This window comes from Pieris napi, chromosome 11, assembly GCF_905475465.1.
Source record: "Pieris napi chromosome 11, ilPieNapi1.2, whole genome shotgun sequence".
NCBI classification, from domain to species: domain Eukaryota; kingdom Metazoa; phylum Arthropoda; class Insecta; order Lepidoptera; family Pieridae; genus Pieris; species Pieris napi.
This window is the reverse complement of record NC_062244.1, coordinates 9,661,970-9,681,773: the sequence shown is the minus strand read 5'-3', so window position 1 is coordinate 9,681,773 and position 19,804 is coordinate 9,661,970. Positions and strand designations below refer to the sequence as shown.

The following is a 19,804-nucleotide window of genomic DNA, read 5'->3' as shown; positions in this document are numbered from 1 at the left end:
AAGAATTTACCGTCTAAATAATACATTATTGGTGATAATAGCATTAATTTGAGGTGCAAGTAGGGGTAGAACTAAACCTTGACGATTACAATGTGTATTTCCTTTGTTACGTATTCGTTATCATTACAGAAAAACGATAGAACACGACTTAATAGGAATATTTATAAACTCGTGCAACTATTTATAGAAGAACGAAAATGTTATTACTTCCCGTTTCAATACAAATGACATTAATCAAGATAAACATTGCTTTATTTTATATATCTGATGTTTGTGTTTATCAGCCATTATGTTAGTACTTAATCGTAGATTAAATATTAGATTAGAGATATATTATATCGATATTTAATACTATTTTAATGTAGGCTCAAAATAATATTATTACTCATGATGGAAAACACATCTTAAAATAAATGCGTAAACGCGTGAATCAAATATAAGTAGCTTTTAAAATTTTATACCAATAATGCATCAATTGGCGAAGTACCAAGAGTTATAGAATCATACCAGGAATATTAAGTTTATGGTGTTTATCGAAATAATACCACTACTAGCGTCTGATACTTCATATTATCGTATCTTCCTGAATTGAGATGCAAGGAAAGAACGTGCTTTTGATACAAAAACAGGCTAAGGAAACACATTGTTATTTTTCAGAAAAAACATTCATTGTAAGCTAAACAATCATAAAATAGTCGAAAAATAATTGCTGAAAAATCTTAGTGTTTTTATAATATTTACTTCGCTTCTCTTTCGAACTCTGTGTAAAAACAGGCCATTAGGATTTTATAAAATTTTCTCATTGTTAAAATAAATTTACTTCTAAACTGAAAAATAAATTATGATAATGATGTTCGAAATGAAGACGGACAACGTACCTATACTAGTTAGTATGAGCTTTATATGAAAGAGTTAAAAAAATAACTAACCGCGGTAGCAGTCGCAAGTATAATCTAGTATTAAATAAATCTCACAAGATCAAAGAGCCTAGCTACGATCTCTCGTTGAATTTTGTCCTTCGCGGTAGCACTATTAAACACGGAAGCTGTAAATTTACTATCAGTTAGCACATCTTGTGAAACTGAAGCTTCCTGAAAAACTAGATAAGAATATTGCATTAATATATTTAATGCGGCTTTACTTGTTTATCGTGTAATTTAATGTAACTAAAAGTTATTTATCCCGTAACTACTGAATGGGTCTGACACAATGTGTCTGTTTTATTGATATTTTATTAGGTAGTAGGATTATCCTTATATATACGATTACAAAACAATTATTAAACCCGCGGAAAAGCACGAAGGCTAACATAAAAACGTGCATTTTATACAAATTGACCAATGAAACTCAAATAAATTTAAGGGTAACTTAAATATTCTTATAAACTTCATTGAATTCTATCTAAACTAACTTATCAATAAAACCAATGTTTAAATGAATACCATAAAGAATTTCAAAAGGAACATATATTTCGACTGCTTTGTAAAATAACGTTAAATTATCGCGTAGATTACGAAGATCCCTTTAAACTTAGGTCGTCGATCCGCTCCACGTGTATAATTTGATATCAGTTATGGGCTTTTGTCTTGGCAAATAGTTCATATTTTGTAAAGCCTGGTCTAGGCTGGCCGTGTTACATATCAGTGCGAAGTTCATAAAATGTAGTGGTTCAAAAAGATTGTGAAGTAGGTATGTAAATTGGTTTTTTAAATAAATTATGGTATGGATTTAGTATTTTTCATATTTCTAATAACAATAACTTATTTCCAAACTTAATTATGAACATTGAAGTTTCATTAATATGGATACAAGAAAATTTACTTTTTTAACAGTAAGTTAAATATAATGTATCATTTGGGAACCATCATATCCTTGCATTGTTAGGTTTTGTTTTGTCCACCGTTGGACATAGCTCTCCTCCATTCGGTACCACTCGTGTCTGTCCAGACGCGGCGCGGTGACTTTTCGACACTGGTTTTAATTCGCTGTATTATGTTATTATATTGTTCTTAGATATACTTAGATTTTTCAGTGTGTTGAACATGAGTCCTGACTTTTCCTTTTATTTGTTTTCTACTTCTAACTCTTGCCGTAGTTGCCACTGTTGAAAAAAAAATGTAATAGAACCTATTAAATGGATACTTAAGTCGTAATTATATAAGTCTATTTTTAAATAATTTAATAGCGAAAAATGTTTCTGAAAATATTTAGTTATTTCAACAATTCTTTGAAATTTACCAATCGTTTCTGCTAACTATAAAGTCAGATTGCGATGTATTAACTGAACAATATTAGAAATTAACTTAATAATATATTTAGCGCCAGTTTGTATACATCGAAACTGCACTCGCCCTAATATCAGTAAAATAAGTATTTTAATAAAACTTGCTTGCAGAATATCACTTACATACATTAGAGAAACCGCCTCTCGCTAACTACGACTGAAACGCACTCGAAAATGTAATAATGACTCCTTATAAATCCGTTGATAATTTATAAGGGCAGACCTAAGACAATACATTGTCATATAATATCCTATTTTGTGCACTAATCGGCCTGTCTATCAACAGAAGACATTACAATGAAGTTGTTCTTCCGCAAATGATTCAAGTTCAATATACCTTCAATATTTACAATATTTAATCGCGTTGAAGCATCATGTATTGTGACATGGGTAAAGATAAAACAGAACACAAATCTTAAACATTAGAGTATCTTTTATTGGTTCTATGATAAGGTGTCATCCTACCGGGACTTATTTAGTCTTTCAAGAAATTACGAACAAAACATCGCTTTATTATTTTCTAATTAAATTACTAGTTTTAAAATATTATTTAGTGAATTGAATATGAAAGTGGTTGTATATAAGTGATCAGTGCATTAAAGATTGTGTGTGATTGTAATCTATTTACTGTTTTGGATTTCAGTATGTAACTTACGTTTCTTTTTAGATTTCAGATTTGAAATATGACTTTAATTTAAAGATTTAAATGTTTATTTACTCTTATTTCTCCAAAATAATGGAAACCATTATTAACGACCAGCTCCTGAGGTATCTAGAGGGCCACCAGCAGATTAACGATTATTAGTACGGCTTTCGCCGTGGACACTCACCAGGGGACCTCATAGTATACCTTATACATAGGTGGGCAAAGGCAATTGAGTCCAATAGGGAGGCGCTGGCGGTAAATTTGGACATAGCGAAAGCCTTCGATCGGGTGTGACACAGAGCACTGCTCTCGAAGCTTCCAGCCTATGGGCTCCCCGAGAAATTATGCAACTGGATTTCTAGCTTTCTCGCTGATCGGAGCATCAAGGTCGTCATCGACGGAGCATGTTTCGACCTTAAACCCGTGAATGCTGGGGTCTCACTAGGCTGTGTCCTATCCCCGACCCTCATTATTTTGCATATCAATGGTATGTTGCAAAGTAGCAACATTCATTGCTATGCGGACGACAGCACTGTGGATACTCTTTATACTGGCCGGGAAGGTATTTCTCGAGCAGTTGTCTGATGAGTACTGGAACAAACTTGTGTTTGAAATCGAAACTCTGCTACGTGGAGTGTTGGACTAGGGTAGACTAAATCTAGTCCAATATTCTGTCCTTATTCTGTTTCGCGGGCCACCGCTTTTTACCTCTGGGCGGGAGCTCCCTAGTACCAGCTCCTGTCGCTTGACCGTATTCAACGAAGAGCGATTCGAATCGTCATCAACTAGTCACTTTTCGTGTGGATTGATACCTTAGCGTTGCGTAGAGATGTGATGTCTCTCTGCATCTTCTACCGCTCCACAACTGAGCGTTTCTTAAGGCATTTTTTGCAGCGCACCACCACTATGTGGAACCAGCTGCCCACTGAAGTATTTCCGAACCAATTCGACTTAGGGTCCTGAGCCAGAAGAAGAAGAAAAGAGCCTACGATTTCTTGCTTGCGATCCTTTTGGCAATGTGACTTTCCATGGGCGGCGGAAAATAAATATATATATCACTTAACATCAGATGAACTTTCTACCTGTTTGCCTCCTATTACATAAAAAAAAAGAACTGTAGGATTAAACAACATATAAAATAAAAAACTACTTAATCTATATTTCATCAAAGTCTTACTAAGACGAACTACTTACTCTGATAAAAGACAAGAAGGACGAATGCCCAGGAATAACATATATTTTCGTTTGTTTCAGGGTTAAAAAGAAAAGTAGATTAGTGTGGAAAAGCACAAAATACATCGCAACAATATCAAATGCGGGTGCCGCATACATTTTGTAGAGAGACAAAATCTGAAAACGCCTTATAACATCTTTAATGGTCGCTCTCCCACTGGAGAAAGTTATTTACACCAACTGTCACTTCATTATTATTAAATTTCTTAATATCTTCTTTATTTTATAATATATACATTAAAAATGGCGAAAATACTGAAAGTGGTTGGCGCCTCCTGGCTGCAAACCAAAATTAGTTCTTATATTCTTGGATTTCTTGGAATCCTCGCGATATTGGCGCTTTTTGCTGGACATATTGAGAGGTAAGCACAATAATTACTACAGACTTATTAATATATATAAATAATAAAAAGTCGTTGATGTCTCTATACACCATTGATGGTACTTTTAATAGAAAAACACAACCACAACCTTTCTATTTCCGGTAAATAAGTTATATTATTCAATTCATAGGAATATTTTATACAAAACGAATGTTGACTATGTACTGTGTATATGTTTACCAAAACTTTATCGTGTTTATATGTACTAAATTACTTAAGTAGGTAATATACGTCACAAGAGTCAATGTAATCTTTGCCATGAATTATAGTCTAAAAAATTTAACTAAAAGTCTTGTTTACATAATTTACACGTCGAAATTAGGAAGAAAGCTTGGAATAATAATAGCAAATGTTTTTAATATAACAGTTGTCATTATTTAACTCGTGTAAAGTGTAGTCTCGTGATAAAGCTTTCTATTTTTTAAAGGCAAATTAATAAACAAAATGTTCTTTAAAAAATTAATAGTACGTTTTTAAATAAGATAAAGTATATAAAGAATTCCTCGTCTCGCGCGCGTGATTATCATGGGCGCTGTAAGGTTTTTTGTCAGCTACGAATACCGCGCAGTTTATCTTTGAGATTCCTATGTAAATTAATATACTGTTAGAGAACTTTAATACAAATCTCTCGCTTGCAGAAATCAAAGACTTTATTATTAACTCATCGTTTTACAGAATTCAAGAAGATGGCAACTACACAGCTACTGTATTTTATTCAGAGAAAACCGGATATAGTATTGAATTTTGGGGGCAAAGTAACGATTTAAATAATATACCTAGAGGAGTGGCCCGAGCATATTTTAGGCCCGAAATCGATAGTACTGGGTAAGTTTTCGTGAATTAAAAAAAACGGCTTACTATAAAGTATAAACCGTCTTTGTTGCCGGCGTGAGCCGCGCACCACCGCCCGCCGCCCAGTGATACCTAAAAATAGCTTTTCCACAGGCAAGGAAATTTGTTCAAAATGTTTGCCGGTATCTGTACATTAAGTTTATCTTATTATATGTTATATAAAAAAATTGTTTTGAGTGAAAAACCTTGCTGATTCCGAAGCTCAAAAATCACTTCTGCATTTATTAAAAAAAAAAATTCATCTGTAATTTATTTTCCTAAGTGCATGTCTGCAGCGCTCTGATTATATCGAATTCTCAAATAAGCTTACAACTGAATGTTACGTATACAACATCGTGTTTTTACTCACTTACAGTTGGTCCCTACTCGAAGTGGAAACCAACGGTTCGTACCCTGACGAGATCCAAGCATATGCAGCAGGCATTGTAGAAGGTGCGTTGACCTGGTACTCCATCCATGTTCACCTGGAGAACACCATTCGTGCGAAGTGTGAAGACCGACCAATAGAGAAGCAGTGTGACAAACTAAGAGATGCCTTGGACAAGTCTGCCAACATCTGGAAAAGTTATGCTGCAGATCGAGCTGCTACAGATCCATATTGGCATCATGTAAGGATTTATAGACCTTTAGTTAATGATCTTCATTACGTTCCTCATTGGTCTCATTTTCGACCCCGGGGCTGACTTCTTTGACAAGAAACAAGGCCTTTGTTAGGTATTTAGCGGTAAGCGGACCTGCTCCTCATCTCTGACATCCCATCGGACTATGTTCTGTAATTAAGGGGGATCATGGGGGTCACTAAACCACCATTGGTTTGGACAGTGACTAGCTTTAGTAGATTTTTTTGTTTATGTATAAGTACTATTCATCCTAATCCTTCGTATTGATTTGCTCCAGAACGATTTGTATGACTATAAACTTGGCGATTAAACAGAGTGGCGGAGAGTTTCTTACCAGGTCTTCTTGTCCGCTCTTGACTTGCGAACTGGTAGTAAATGTAAAATTAGAATCAATTTAACATATTTTCTGTTGACTGTATATGAATAAAGTTTTTTTTAAATTTGAGTTCAAAGCAATACACTTACTTTCTGTGACGTGGTCTAGATCTGTCCATGAATCAAATGGTATAATGTCTAAAAGGGAAGTCTCTAGAGATGAGCCACTACCGCCATATTGGCATGGAAATTATTAACTTATCAGCCAAGTAAAAGTATGGTTATAAATGGCTTTTAATTTTGAAACTCCTTCCCCAGGTATCATTATACTACACACAAATTAGGGGCGTCTTCACTGGCTGGAAGCACGGCGTCGAGAGGAACCAAAATGAATATGAAACAGATATATCAGATCTTTACTGGTTGAACTCGGTGTCAGAAGTTGCAGAAATTCAACAAAAACTCAATATAACACTAGAAGAACCAAACATCAATAAGCTGCCTGGCTTATCTAGTGCTTTTATAAGAATAGCCAATGATACTGATGATGAAAGCGTCAAGAAACTTTTTATAGCTCAAAATGCGGCTGGGAGGTAATAAAATAATCTTTAATTCTTTTAAGTATTTAAGAACCAATTCGAGGGTCCTTCAAGAAAAGAGCAAACGAATTCGTAAAAGACCGGCAACACCCTCCGGAATTGAGAGTGTTCTTGGGGGCGGTATCACTTAAGATCAGGTGAGCCCAAAATAATTAAAGTTGATTGTACCTCGACGAAAAATTTATAAATAAAATTACCATAAAATCTATAAATTGCATAATAAGTTGAAATGGACGTAGATATTTTTTATTTAAATACACACACATCTTTCTTTCTGCGACCTCGTATTTAGTTTTTTTAATAGACAAGACCTTTCTGGTGGGTCGATTTTTTGCTCAAATGGAAAAACGCCAACGGGGTCGGGAATCGAACGTACTTATTAACGGTTTTTTCATAAATGCAGCCTTAGCATATTTAAAGTTCTTCCTGACACGGATATTTCTATATACAAAAGTTTTGTATAAGTGTGAGCGTGTCTTTGTACTTAGGTTAACATTCTTGACTTGTAGACTTGTATGTCAAAAACGTATTGGATCTTAGGTTCGCGCTTTCCAAGTTCCCTGTCTCTATCTTACCCTAGCGAAGTGTGTCAGACACACAAGGTTTTATTTTTGAAGTGAAAACTTCTTTAGCGTCGTTATACACTTTTTTTTTGGAATGGGTAAAAAATGTTAAACTCGCGTCAGGACAGCTGGTCGCGGCGTATTTAATGTAATATAAATTGTCATGTTTGTGTACGATAGCGCAATAAATAAATATTGTATTCTACCACATAAATGATAGTACTTTTATACTGATAATTAAAGCAATTCGTGCAAAATTATTCCCTAACCATTCCAAAATATCAAAAATGCACAATGTTAATATTCAAGTTTTCACTTCTGCCGGGCACTCCCGGAGTGCAACCCGTCGTTTTTTTTAAACAAATGATTTCAATCTAAATAATAAAGAACACTTGCGTGGTCTATTGCAAACTTCTCATACGTTACCTCGCTTAGACTAATTCAAGTTAGAACCTAAAACTCCGACGAGACTTCATTGACCTTATTTATTTGTAAAAAATATTTAACTTTAATACTATAAGTATTAAACTGACCTTGCCAAATTGGCCTTACATAGAAAGGTTAAATCAAATGAAATTATTTCGTGTATTACGTTAAATATTTACCTTGCTAGTTTGAAATTTGTGACGTCATATTTTCTTGTATCTTTTAATTATTGATTAATTTATTGAAGCTTACTACATACATAATGCTATCTAAAGTATATGTTACTAGCTATCTTTTCTAGAATATTATAAATTTTCAAAAACTAACATTCAATGACTATTTCAGCTATTCATCAATGACCCGAATAATGAAGAGGTACAAATTAAACTATCAAAGCATGACCAAAGACAACAAAGCCGGGTTAACCATAGACTTCTCAAGCTACCCAGGATCTATCACCAGCCAGGATGAGTTCTACGTCATTAAGGGGACGAATCACAGACTATCAATCGCCGGTACGACGATCAAGAATTACAATAACAAGCTGTGGAAGGATGTAAACATTACAGAACAAGTGAGTTGTTGTATTGTTTCCTGTTGCGTGCTATTGCATACTTTGTTGAGTAATTAAAAACCCTTTTGGACTTAGATTTCTGTATCTGTTTCAAGATCATTTGTTCGTTTGTTTTTTCTAAAAGGCAGGTAGGTGATCAGCTATCTATGCCTGGCACACGCCGTCAACTTTTTAGGTCTAAGGCATGCCATGCCGGTTACCTCATGATGTTTTCATGTACCGTACGAGAGAGTTAAATGCGCACATAGAAAGTCCATTAATTGGGATGATAGTCGCACGATGAAGCCACTAGGGAAATAATGCTTACTTGTCGAGTAAAAAGGGGTCATTTTGTGTAACTCAAGCGCAAATAATAGCGCCTCTCGCACTCAAAAGTTATCTCTCTCACTTTGACTGATTGACTTATGTGTACATGTGTACATGTGGATTATTGTTGTATTCAATAAAACTTATTTACCAAAAATATTTATATATTCGTGAACATACAATAAATTAATTAATTTACCCATAACATAGTATTACTAATTTACTATGGTTACAGGTTATAAAAAAAATGCCTTGATATAAATATAATACTTAATACATTTTTTTCCCTATTTAAAAAGATGGAATTATATTATTTCCTTAATATTCGCTAGTAATACTTATCTATGTTAACGTAAAACCAACTCTCTTAAAATTTTTATTGAAAACAGTAAATACTCATTTAAAAATAATTCATCTTAATTGAATTACAGTTGCCTCTTGGTCCTCGGGTCTCAGCAGCAAATCACCTTGCAACAAACGTCAGTTCCTGGAGTCATATGCTGGCTTCCAGCAACTCAGGCACTGGCTGCAAACAATGGCTGGTCGTTGACCATGATAGATTTGACAATTTGCATAGACAAGAACCCATAGAGCACCAAGATCAAACGGAGGTCGTCACAGAGATTGTTAGCAAGTAAGAATTACTTTCATTTAAACTCTTTAAAGATTCTTGACTCGACAAATCTCAATAAAATTGGTTAAGGTTTTGCGTTCCTTACATAAAAAAAGTATACAATATTTGTTATTATATAAAACGACGCGTAGCAAAAATATATCTCGCTCAACTGTCAAGCCGAATCCCTTTCCGCACAGACTATGCAAAGTTGATAGATTTCAGACTCAAGTAATTATGGCACTGAACTATTTAAAGCACATTCTTTTATTTCTAAAAGAGGTTGAATTATAAGGCTAATATATTTTTATTTGTCTTTTTTAATTTGTACTCTGTACAATAAAATAGATTTGAAATGACGTGTATAATTGACAGTGACACAAGGCACATAGTCCTTCACCGGCCCGGTAAGGGACACACGAAGGGACTCGTCTGGCTGATCGAACAAGTGCCCGGACGCACGCATTCCGCTGATCTCTCTGACGCGCTGTTAGAGAGGACGTACTTGGCTACGTATGGGTTGCCGCATTTTAAAGTAAGTTACGTAATTTAAAAAAATCTTTAGTTATTCGATAACCCCGAATTTATTATATGTAATAATTGGCACAACTTCATTAAATTCTAATCATAGTATCAAATAGTTATCTGTAATAATGATAACACATATTGACCACTATTGCTAAGCACTTTAAACGTTGCATAAATAATGTAATAATATACTCACGTTTATATTTACCAAATTTAATTTAAAATAATCGCGTAAAAACAAGTAAATAAAGTTTATATTAGAAATACATTTTAAAAATCAATTTGTAGTTTGTAATATATTTTATTCAGATTCATAAAGTAAAGCTTCATGCCATCTTCATGACCCATAGAAATTTATTTTACGGCACACGTTATCGCCTACCTTGTATGTCAATGATCACGTGACCAAAATATTGTCTATACAGTTTTCGCGACACGCCATATACATTTAACTTTGTCTATAGCCAGATCATTATTAAATAAAAAGCAATATAATTTTATAAATTTTAATACCGAAAACGGGTGAAGTTGCGATTCTATAATAAATGGATTGTTATTATTTTAAGACTAGTGACTCGAGTCCTGTGCGCGGTTGGACATTTTTTAGCCTACGTTACTCTGGAGAGAAATTGAAATCTTGTATGTTATGTTAAATATACAGTATTTATAACATTCCTAACCTACATAGTAATAATAACAATAATAAAAATTGATAACTAGAAAATTAAAACATTTAAAAAGTTTGGTCCCCGTGGCAGTGTACCTACCTTTAACGCTGGCACTTCCTCGCTGTATTGCGATACTTATTCGTTGAGCGAGGTAAGCACCAGCTCTGGGGTCACCGGTCGAACCAGTCACCAACTTAAATCTTTAATTAGCTCTTGTGCCCCTGAAACCCACCCTTTTAATCCAAAGGGAACAAAATCAAAGTTGGATGAAAGACTCTTATATTTGAATGTATTAGTTACATACTACGTATATAACATTCCTATAGACGATGTTTTTATGTATTACAAATAATAATTGTCTTCAGGACATCGCAGAAACAACACAACTATCAAAGATGGAAGAACTCTACGGAAACATGTTCTCAGAATCAGAGTCACACAGAGCAGTGATCTTCAAACGAGGGTTCAAAAACGCTACGTCTTTAGAAAGTATCCTGAAATTGATGCGAATGAACAATATTACATCTAAAAGTGACAATTGTGATGAGAAATGTCTTTACGAGTTTGGATATTCTGTGCCCGGAGTCAGGGGAGACTTTTTCAAGCAATCGTATGGAATCATTGACACGAAAGTTGTTACTGGTAAGGTTTTTTCTGTAAAGGTTTCCAAAAAATTTTATGTTAGGAAATTTAATCGTAAATTTTTTTCAGTTATAAATTATTCAATAAATATTTTTCTCACGGAAAGTACTTCTTTTAGACTTTATAATATCAGTGTCTGAACTCTTTAACTTCCAATAGTGATAGTATGTGGTATTCCGACTTCGATATTCAGCTTTTTCAGTACTTTCCATACAGTTCTTTGGTCTTTCAATATTGAAGTCCAAACACGAATTCGCTATTGGAAGTTACAGAGTACCGACGCTGGTTTTAACCGGTCTGATTTTATGGAATACTCGATTTTATATCTCAAAGTTCAACCAAAATCAAAACAAATTGTTATGTGACGGTGATATTAATAAATAATTTTATTGCAGGTAACACTAAGAACGGTACATTAGAATTCATCGCCATATCCGGTCCACCCTTCACCGAACCAAACAGCACTCAAGTACCCGTCAACAAGGGAAACATCGCCTCCATATACACCGACAAGTTTGATGACGTATCAGTCCTTAACGGGATAGAAATAAGGAACTTGGTTAAGCAAAGGCGTCAAGAGGAAGAAGAGGAAAACTTGAAAATCCTTAATAAAGATGTTATAAAACCTTTCCAATGGTCCCAAAGCGATTTTGAAAATGATCCCCACGAAGGTTTACCCGATGTTTGGAATTTCGGAACATTTACTCCCAATTGGTCCTGGTGATTTAATCAGTACTCAGAGTCGGTCATTACAGAGTTTGAGCCGTTTAAAGATTTTTATTTATTTATTAAAAAAAAAAATCAACAACGCGGCTCTATGTTAGTCAAATTTTAATATATTTTGTAAAAAAATTAATCTATCATTAGATTATTTAATAGACTCTGAGTACAGTTAATTATTTAATAAATATCCGTCCTAGTCCCGTAATAAAGCCGTTTAAATCCTTTTTAGCCATTGACATTATTCATATCCTTAATATACCTTATATATATATATATATAGCCTTAATTTATTTCCATCGCATCTACATTAATTAGTTAATTTTTAATTATACTTATGTAGTTTGTCTTATCTGTGTCTATCTTTTAATGTTTGTTTTAGAAAATTACAATCGTTGACGCCAAATCCTAATAAAAATGAAGTGACTGAATAAATATTTCGACTTTTTCGGAATAAATGTTTTACTGTGTATAGATTTTTGTTTTTTTATTTATCACTATAGCCCGGTCATTTTAGACATAAAAATAAATAGTGATTCCGACAAAGCCAAATTTTCGTAGAGACCTTAGGTTTACCACAAGGAATAAAGTGTCAAAAATCCCCATCAGTCCCATGTGAGCTTAGGGACTTATTCGGGGTCAAAGGTCAAAATTTTAGGTTTTTTGGATTTTTCTCGAAAACGGTAAGTTTTATCGAAAAGTACCTCAGAGCAAAGTTGTAGATCTTAAAATTCTCTATAAATATGATCCCAATGATTTTTTCTCTAAGACTCACTATTTCCCAGATATTGCGCTTGTAAGAATCATGTTCTACATAGTATGCACACATATGCCACGTATATACATATTTAGGTACTCAAGCAAGCAAAAATGCCTACTCGTGTCTTTTTTATGTATACATTATTAGTATAACCTGGGAAGGCGCAGCAACGGACAGAAATATATTCTTCTAAAAGTTTATCAGCTTATCCAAAATGCCAAAACTTTATTTTATTTTTACATGCGATGACCGGATGCGATACTACGTCAGAAATGTTTAGAAGGGGCAAAAATTCAGTATTAAAATTATTTGAAAAAAAAAAATTATTTGATTGACTGCGCAAAAGTATTTACAGAAATTAACTCTTCACCTCTAATACTAATTACTAAAGGAATTCGGTTTCTACTTGCGGTTTATGGAGCTCCAAAAAAAATTGATTGCATAGATACGTACAGATATTTAACATTTGTAAAAAATACACGAAACAAAAAGCAAGTACAGCTATCTTGTCTTCCTCCAACATCGGCATCTGCTAGTCAACATTTGTTTCGAGTATACTATCAAGTCCAGACATGGCAAGGCAATGAACTGAACCCTGAAGTCTGGGGTTGGAAATTGATAAATAATACTTTGGAACCGATTCGAACTTTACTGCCCCCTGCTCCAGAAAAACTTCTAAACACTATTTTTTGCAATTGCAAGAAAGGTTGTAGTGCCAAATGTGGCTGTAAAAAAGTAGGGTTGCAGTGTTCTCCAGCGTGTACCAATTGCCAAGGTGTCTCTTGCTCAAATGTTCAATTAAATAAAAGAGAGGAAGATTCATGTGATTTTGATGAAGAGACAACTGATTCATCTTCATTTGAACAATTTCTAAGCGCTTATCAACAGGAAGGAGAAGAAGAAGAACAAAAAGAAATTGACGAAAACATGATTGTTGAAGTTGAATAATATGAAGAGTATGAGTCAGATTAAAGTAATAAAAAAAAGTTTGAACGACAGTTAAACTCAGTAACCCATATCAATAATCTTCATACTATTAAATAATTATTGTCCCTGAAAATAACGTCAGAAAGGTTCGTGGAATAGGCCTACCGGGGATACCACGTTAAAAAAAAACGCGCCGAGTACACTACCTCACAGGTGGTGAGGAAATGTGTGCATATTATGTAGAACGTGATTCTTACAAGCGCAATATCTGGGAAATAGTGGGTCTTAGAGAAAAAATCATAGAGACCATTTTTATAGAGAATTTTAAGATCTACAACTTTGCTCTGATGTACTTTTCGATAAAACTTACCGTTTTCGAGAAAAATCCAAAAAACCTAAAATTTTGACCTTGGACCCCGAATAAGTCCCTAAGCTCACATGGGACTGATGGGGACTTTTGACACTTTATTCCTTGTGGTAAACCTAAGGTCTCTACGAAAATTTGGCTTTGTCGGAATTTTCTTTATTTCAATTGTCTAAAATGACCGGGCTACTAGCTGGCCTGGCGGACATCGTACCGCCTAACAGTCGATTCTTTATTTTTTTTTAATACTTATTCTGCTATTCGGGACACCGGTCTAGCTAGTAAGATAAAAAAAAGAAAGTTGATAATACAACAAATACATTAGGGGGCGTCCATAAATTACGTGAGATGTTTAAGGGGGGGGAGGGGGTCGAGTCAAATCTCATTTAATCTTACGTTGGAGAGAGGGGGTCTCGGCAAATATCACGCAATTTTTTTCTGATTGAAAAAAAATTTAGGAAAATGGTTGACCCTTAACGCCATCTCTGCAACTTCCCTCTAACTCCATACCCAAAACGCTTAACATTTCAATTATTTTGTTTTTGAGGTCTTCGAGCTCAATAGTATGAATTCTGTGTTATTTTGAGCTCTCCGAGCTCAAATAGATAGCTTCTTACGCATTTACGTAAGAAACCCACATTTTGAAAAATCTCACGTGAGATTGGGGGATGGGGGAAGGGGTTGAATAAAATCTCACGACATCTCACCAGGGGGGGAGGGAGGTACAGAAAATTAAAATAAACACCTCACGTAATTTATGGACGCCCCCTTATGTCAAAAAATAAAAATTTACCTTCCCGGAACCCCTCCACTAACACTTGAACTTTATGATATGGTATTAAAGTTCAAATTGCCTTTAAATATTATTACGAATATTTTGTATGGGAATATAGAAAAGTGTTGTTTTTAGACTTTTTCACTCAATTTTTTTTAATTTTTCTCTACGTAATAAACATCCTCGTACTTCAAGGAATACTATAAAAAAAGAATCAGACAAATCGGTCAAGCCGTTTTCATGTTATGTCGTGACAACGGAAAACGGGTTTCATTTTTATATATATAGATTTATTTATAAAAATACAATAAGTATTTACTTATATATAAATCATATATCCAGGCAAATTTAAATATAGTAGGTATAAGCATTGTTAGCGAACCGAAATCAAAAAAAAATTCCCTTGTGAAAATAATTAGTTAAATATCAAAAAGGCTACAAAAATAAATAATTGAAATTATTATGGGGACTAATGATTTGGTTCAATTTATAATGATTTTCTCAATGCCCTTTTAGACTCTTGCCCTCAAATTTTGAGTGTCAAATCAAATATGTTCTTGACATATTATATAAGTACTAACTGTACTATACTAATAAAAAATTAGTTTATCATTATTTATAGTATAGTTAATAGCAGAATTGATGTTTCTTTCGACTATGAATTGCTTTTGTTTGATTTTGTCGGTAGTGAATAGCATTTCGACTGTACGGTAAAATATTGCCACATTTGAACTTCCCCTCTGCCAAAAATTCTAGAAATGTTTTTAAAAAAATATGAAAAAGCGGCATAAAAACTAGCCTTGACAAGTCGCGTCGCATTCCACATGGCGCAGAACTTGACTAGCTTTTGGACACTATTTACACTGATTCAAGACAAGTAGAAAAGCCGGGTAACGAAAGAAGCGACCAGCGGATATGTAAATGAACCATCATTAACTTGTTTTGTCGACTTTCGAAAAAGGCAGGTGCAATCTGACTGGTCGAGACTGGCACGAGGGTACCCCGGAATGGTCTATCCGACATATTGCTCGAGCACAGAATTTTTTCAGCCGTCGCAGAATTCTCAAATATGTCCGTAAAATGAATAGCATAAGATGATGATGCGACCCTGTATATTTGTAGACAGGTAAAAGAGATTTTTTTTTCTATTACTTGTTTATAAGTTTTAAGTAATAAAAGGCGACAACGAAAAATGATGTAGCATGTGACGATTATATATTGCAGCTTAAGGCAGTATAATGGGTAAAACTGTGACGACGTTGGATGGCGGTTTAGTTTTTGAAAATGTGGGATGTTTATTTGAAATATTTATAGGTGGCATAAACCATACACATTCATTTAGAATACTGTACACTGTACAGTTTATATATATTATAATGCCGATGCTAAGGTCTACTTACAATTGTGAAATCAAAGAGCATGCTTAAATGCCAAATGAAGACAATACGTTAATTTTAAGGTGTCAGATTTCATCAGATTAAGTTACTCTTGGTGCGACTGTCATGTGTCAGTAGTCGTCTTAACTCTTAATCTGTAACTGATAAGTCATAAGTGGAAACAACTAACAAGTGATTAATTTGTGATTACTGATTACCCAAATGAATCATTCAAATAATAAATAAAAATTAAGCATACATTTCGTTTTACTTTTATTTATATCAAGAAACTAATTACGGTTTAAAAGAATTATAACTAATGTCAGCAAGAAAAATCTGAAGTTATATTCAATTGTGAAACGAATTAAGTAAAAAAACATAATGAATTTCTTTAAGAAACCACCAACAATAAAAGGTAGATAGTTCATACTAGGAACCTAAATCGTCAGTTTACAAAATAATACAATATTACCTAACATAAAACATTTTCAGAACAACAGAGGGAAAATGATCGTGAACTTAGGAAGGCAAGCAGAGATCTGGAAAGAGATAAAGTTGCTCTTGAACGGGAAGAAAAAAAATTGGTGAGAATACTACATTCATAAACAATACTATGACATCATCATATGTCCTCAATTTTTCAAGTCAACAACAATGTTGGTTCATTGCTTGGTTGGTTGTTGTTTTAGTTTCTGCGCCTCCTGATAATGAATCAAATAATAACAATAATATTTCATAGCTATTTAAATTCGTCTAGTGCATGCATTACTAAACATGACCTACTATTATGCTTATTATTATATCAATCCATTTTTAAGACAATACAACTTTGTTACTATTTTTTACAGGAAATGGATATAAAGAAAATGGCTAAGGAAGGTAATAACGCTGGTTGTAAAATTTTAGCAAAACAACTAGTGCAATTGAGAAATCAAAAGACTAGGATATATTCAGCTAATAGCAAGGTATGTATTTATATAAAATAATAAAAATATAAAAATTGAAGCAAAATATACAATTATTTATTGTTAATTTTACGGGTATACATTGAATTTACAAGATTATGTTTGTTTACATAAGATGAACCTTGGGAAACTCTTTAATTTTTTTAACATCATTACATAACATTTAGAAATTATCATCATAGTCCTCTAACCCATTATTTAACTTATATAATATTACCCGGTAGAATGTGAAATTGATTCCTAAAGCCTAGGGCCTCTGCAATGCCTATTTGGTTGGTAGTGACTGAGGTAGATTTTAGTGGGTATTGCTCACCCAGTTCTCTCGTATGCAGACAGATTGAATTGCGTTTAGTCCTAATTACACCTGTACCTACCCTCTGTTTTGTGAAGCATAAATGTATTTCCATCTCGGGCATAAAAAAATAAGTCATGGGGTAACACTTATACATATAGGCTTTTTTAACAATAAGTTAAATACTAAGTATTTCTTTAATTTACTCTGAATATATTTGTTTTATTATCTTTTCAGATATCCACTGTTCAAATCCACAATAAAGCTATGGGTGCTAATATTGCAATTGCTGGTGCTATGGGAACAACAGCTAAAACTATGGGAAGTATGAATAAGATAATGAATCCACAACAAATTGCCAAAAATATGGAGGCTTTCAAGCATGCCAATGCTAAAATGGATATGACCGATGAGATGAGTAAGTCATATTAAGTTGTTACTTTTATATAAAGTCTGTAGTTCAGATTAACAGGTAAGGTGTAAATAACTATGTTTGTTAAAAAATGTATTGTTTTTTTAGTATCAGAAACAATGGATGATATAATGAATGAATCAGGCGATGAGGAAGAAACCGCAGGAATTATCAACCAAGTTCTTGATGAGATTGGTATTGAAGTCAGTGGCAAGGTATGTATAAATTTCCTAAATGTCTTAATATATATTTTATTTATTTTCACTTCTTGGCAAATAAGAATATTATGAACATAAAATTCGCTAAATAATCAAAAGAAATCTTGTTAAATTTATACATATAATAAGTTCAATCAATCTTGTTTCTCATTAGGAATTACAGTATTACATATACAATTTTTTTCATAAACTAATTTTATTCATAAAAACATAGGCCGAGGTGGGAGGAAATCTAACAACACCACAACCTTTCATATAATAAAAAAGGCTAGAGTTTCCTACTTAATCAATTGTAGTACAAGAGAATTTCTAAAGATTTTATTCAATTAGTTAGAATGATTTTACAACTCTCCCGACGATTAGCGCAGTCACAGCAAGCAATCAATAAAAAAAATTTCAGATGGCGAATGCACCATCTGTATCTAGAAATAAAGTTGGCGAATCAACAACAGATGCGGACAAGGAAATTATGGCGCAGCTCGCGAAATTGAAATCAAGTTAAACTATTGTACCAAATATATTTATTCTAAATGTTTATAAAGCTATACTTAGAGTCGGTCATTAAAGTAAACTAAATGTATATAATGAGATTTACCTGATTTATGTAAGATCATAACTTGAAAACTTTACTTAATGGCTAAGAGTTAAGTATGGTTATGATTTTATTAGAATTTGATCTAAGACGAAAAGAACACAAAAGGCAACGATCCTTAAAATCCATCCGTCCATTTTTTTAATATCTGACAGAAAAAAAATGTTACTTATTTCACCAATTTTAAATATGTTATAATTCAAATGTAATATAAAATTAATGAAACATTTTATATGGAAAAATTTAAAGCGTTTCATGGACTTATTTGGAACTAAATGCGTGCATTACAAAAATATTTAATGTTGTAAACGTTAATTGTTTGAAAAGATCATATGTTTGAACCGTAAATCGTTTTGACGTAACTAAATCGGAAAATTTGTGCTGAGGCCTCTACCATGGAGACATTTGTCCTCATAGAACCCAGAATAGGGTGAAATCAGGTTTATTCTTTTTTTTATAGCCTGAAAAATGTTGGCCAAAAATCTTGCTGGCTAGAGAATTGTTGGCCTATTGGGTTCATCGTGCGACTCTCATCCCTGAGGTCGTAGATCGTCGAGCCGACTGTGCACCAATAGACTTTCTTTCTATGTGCGCATAACATTCGCTCAAACGGTGAAGGAGAACATCGTGAGGAAATTTGCCTTAGACCCAAAAAGTCGACGGCTTGTGTCAGACAAAGGAGGCTGATCACCTACTTGCCTATTAGATTGACAAATGATTATGAAACGGATACAGAAATCTGTTGGTTGTAGCGCCATTGATTTATTTATTTTGTATAAAGCTTGCTGGTATATATATTTTAAAATATAGGACAGTAATATATCTACCCCATGGGGGTCGATGGGAAGTATTTATATAAAAGAACTGGTGATATATTGTTATAATTTGTATAATCATTAAAGTGTTTAAACAACTATTGTGTTATTACTTCCAACCCCAGTGATGATATGAACACTGATTTGAACGCGAGTTTCAACCATGAGTTGGCAACTTCGCTTACGGTAGAGCTACTACCATGAAATTGACGAGATACATATTATATGCGTAATAGTAGGGGGGTCCACGATGCTAAATGGGGATTTACTCGAGCGGCGAAGCTTAGATAATAATAAGAAAAAAATGTTAAATAATGTATACCTTTTCATAGGTAC

The 19,804-nt window shown here is 33.6% G+C and overlaps 2 protein-coding genes across 2 annotated transcripts in view; both read left to right on the top strand.

Moving 5' to 3' along the window:
- Positions 1-12,218, top strand: part of LOC125053629 (putative phospholipase B-like lamina ancestor) — a 29,194-nt gene extending 16,976 nt beyond the window's left edge. The window contains exons 3-11 of the mRNA XM_047655075.1: positions 4,185-4,525; positions 5,222-5,371; positions 5,754-6,006; positions 6,652-6,926; positions 8,267-8,495; positions 9,233-9,435; positions 9,790-9,949; positions 10,976-11,252; positions 11,648-12,218. Of these exons, the coding sequence (XP_047511031.1) occupies positions 4,407-4,525; positions 5,222-5,371; positions 5,754-6,006; positions 6,652-6,926; positions 8,267-8,495; positions 9,233-9,435; positions 9,790-9,949; positions 10,976-11,252; positions 11,648-11,976 (1,995 nt within the window). The 5' untranslated portion in view covers positions 4,185-4,406 and the 3' untranslated portion in view covers positions 11,977-12,218. The remainder of the gene's footprint in view (positions 1-4,184; positions 4,526-5,221; positions 5,372-5,753; positions 6,007-6,651; positions 6,927-8,266; positions 8,496-9,232; positions 9,436-9,789; positions 9,950-10,975; positions 11,253-11,647) is intronic.
- Positions 12,219-16,382: 4,164 nt separating this feature from the next.
- Positions 16,383-19,280, top strand: LOC125053646 (charged multivesicular body protein 2b). The gene is made up of 6 exons (XM_047655115.1): positions 16,383-16,589; positions 16,667-16,758; positions 17,023-17,139; positions 17,669-17,849; positions 17,952-18,058; positions 18,462-19,280. The coding sequence occupies exons 1-6, from the start codon at positions 16,556-16,558 to the stop codon at positions 18,561-18,563; spliced, it is 633 nt and encodes a 210-aa protein (XP_047511071.1). The 5' UTR covers positions 16,383-16,555; the 3' UTR covers positions 18,564-19,280.
- Positions 19,281-19,804: the final 524 nt, after the last annotated feature.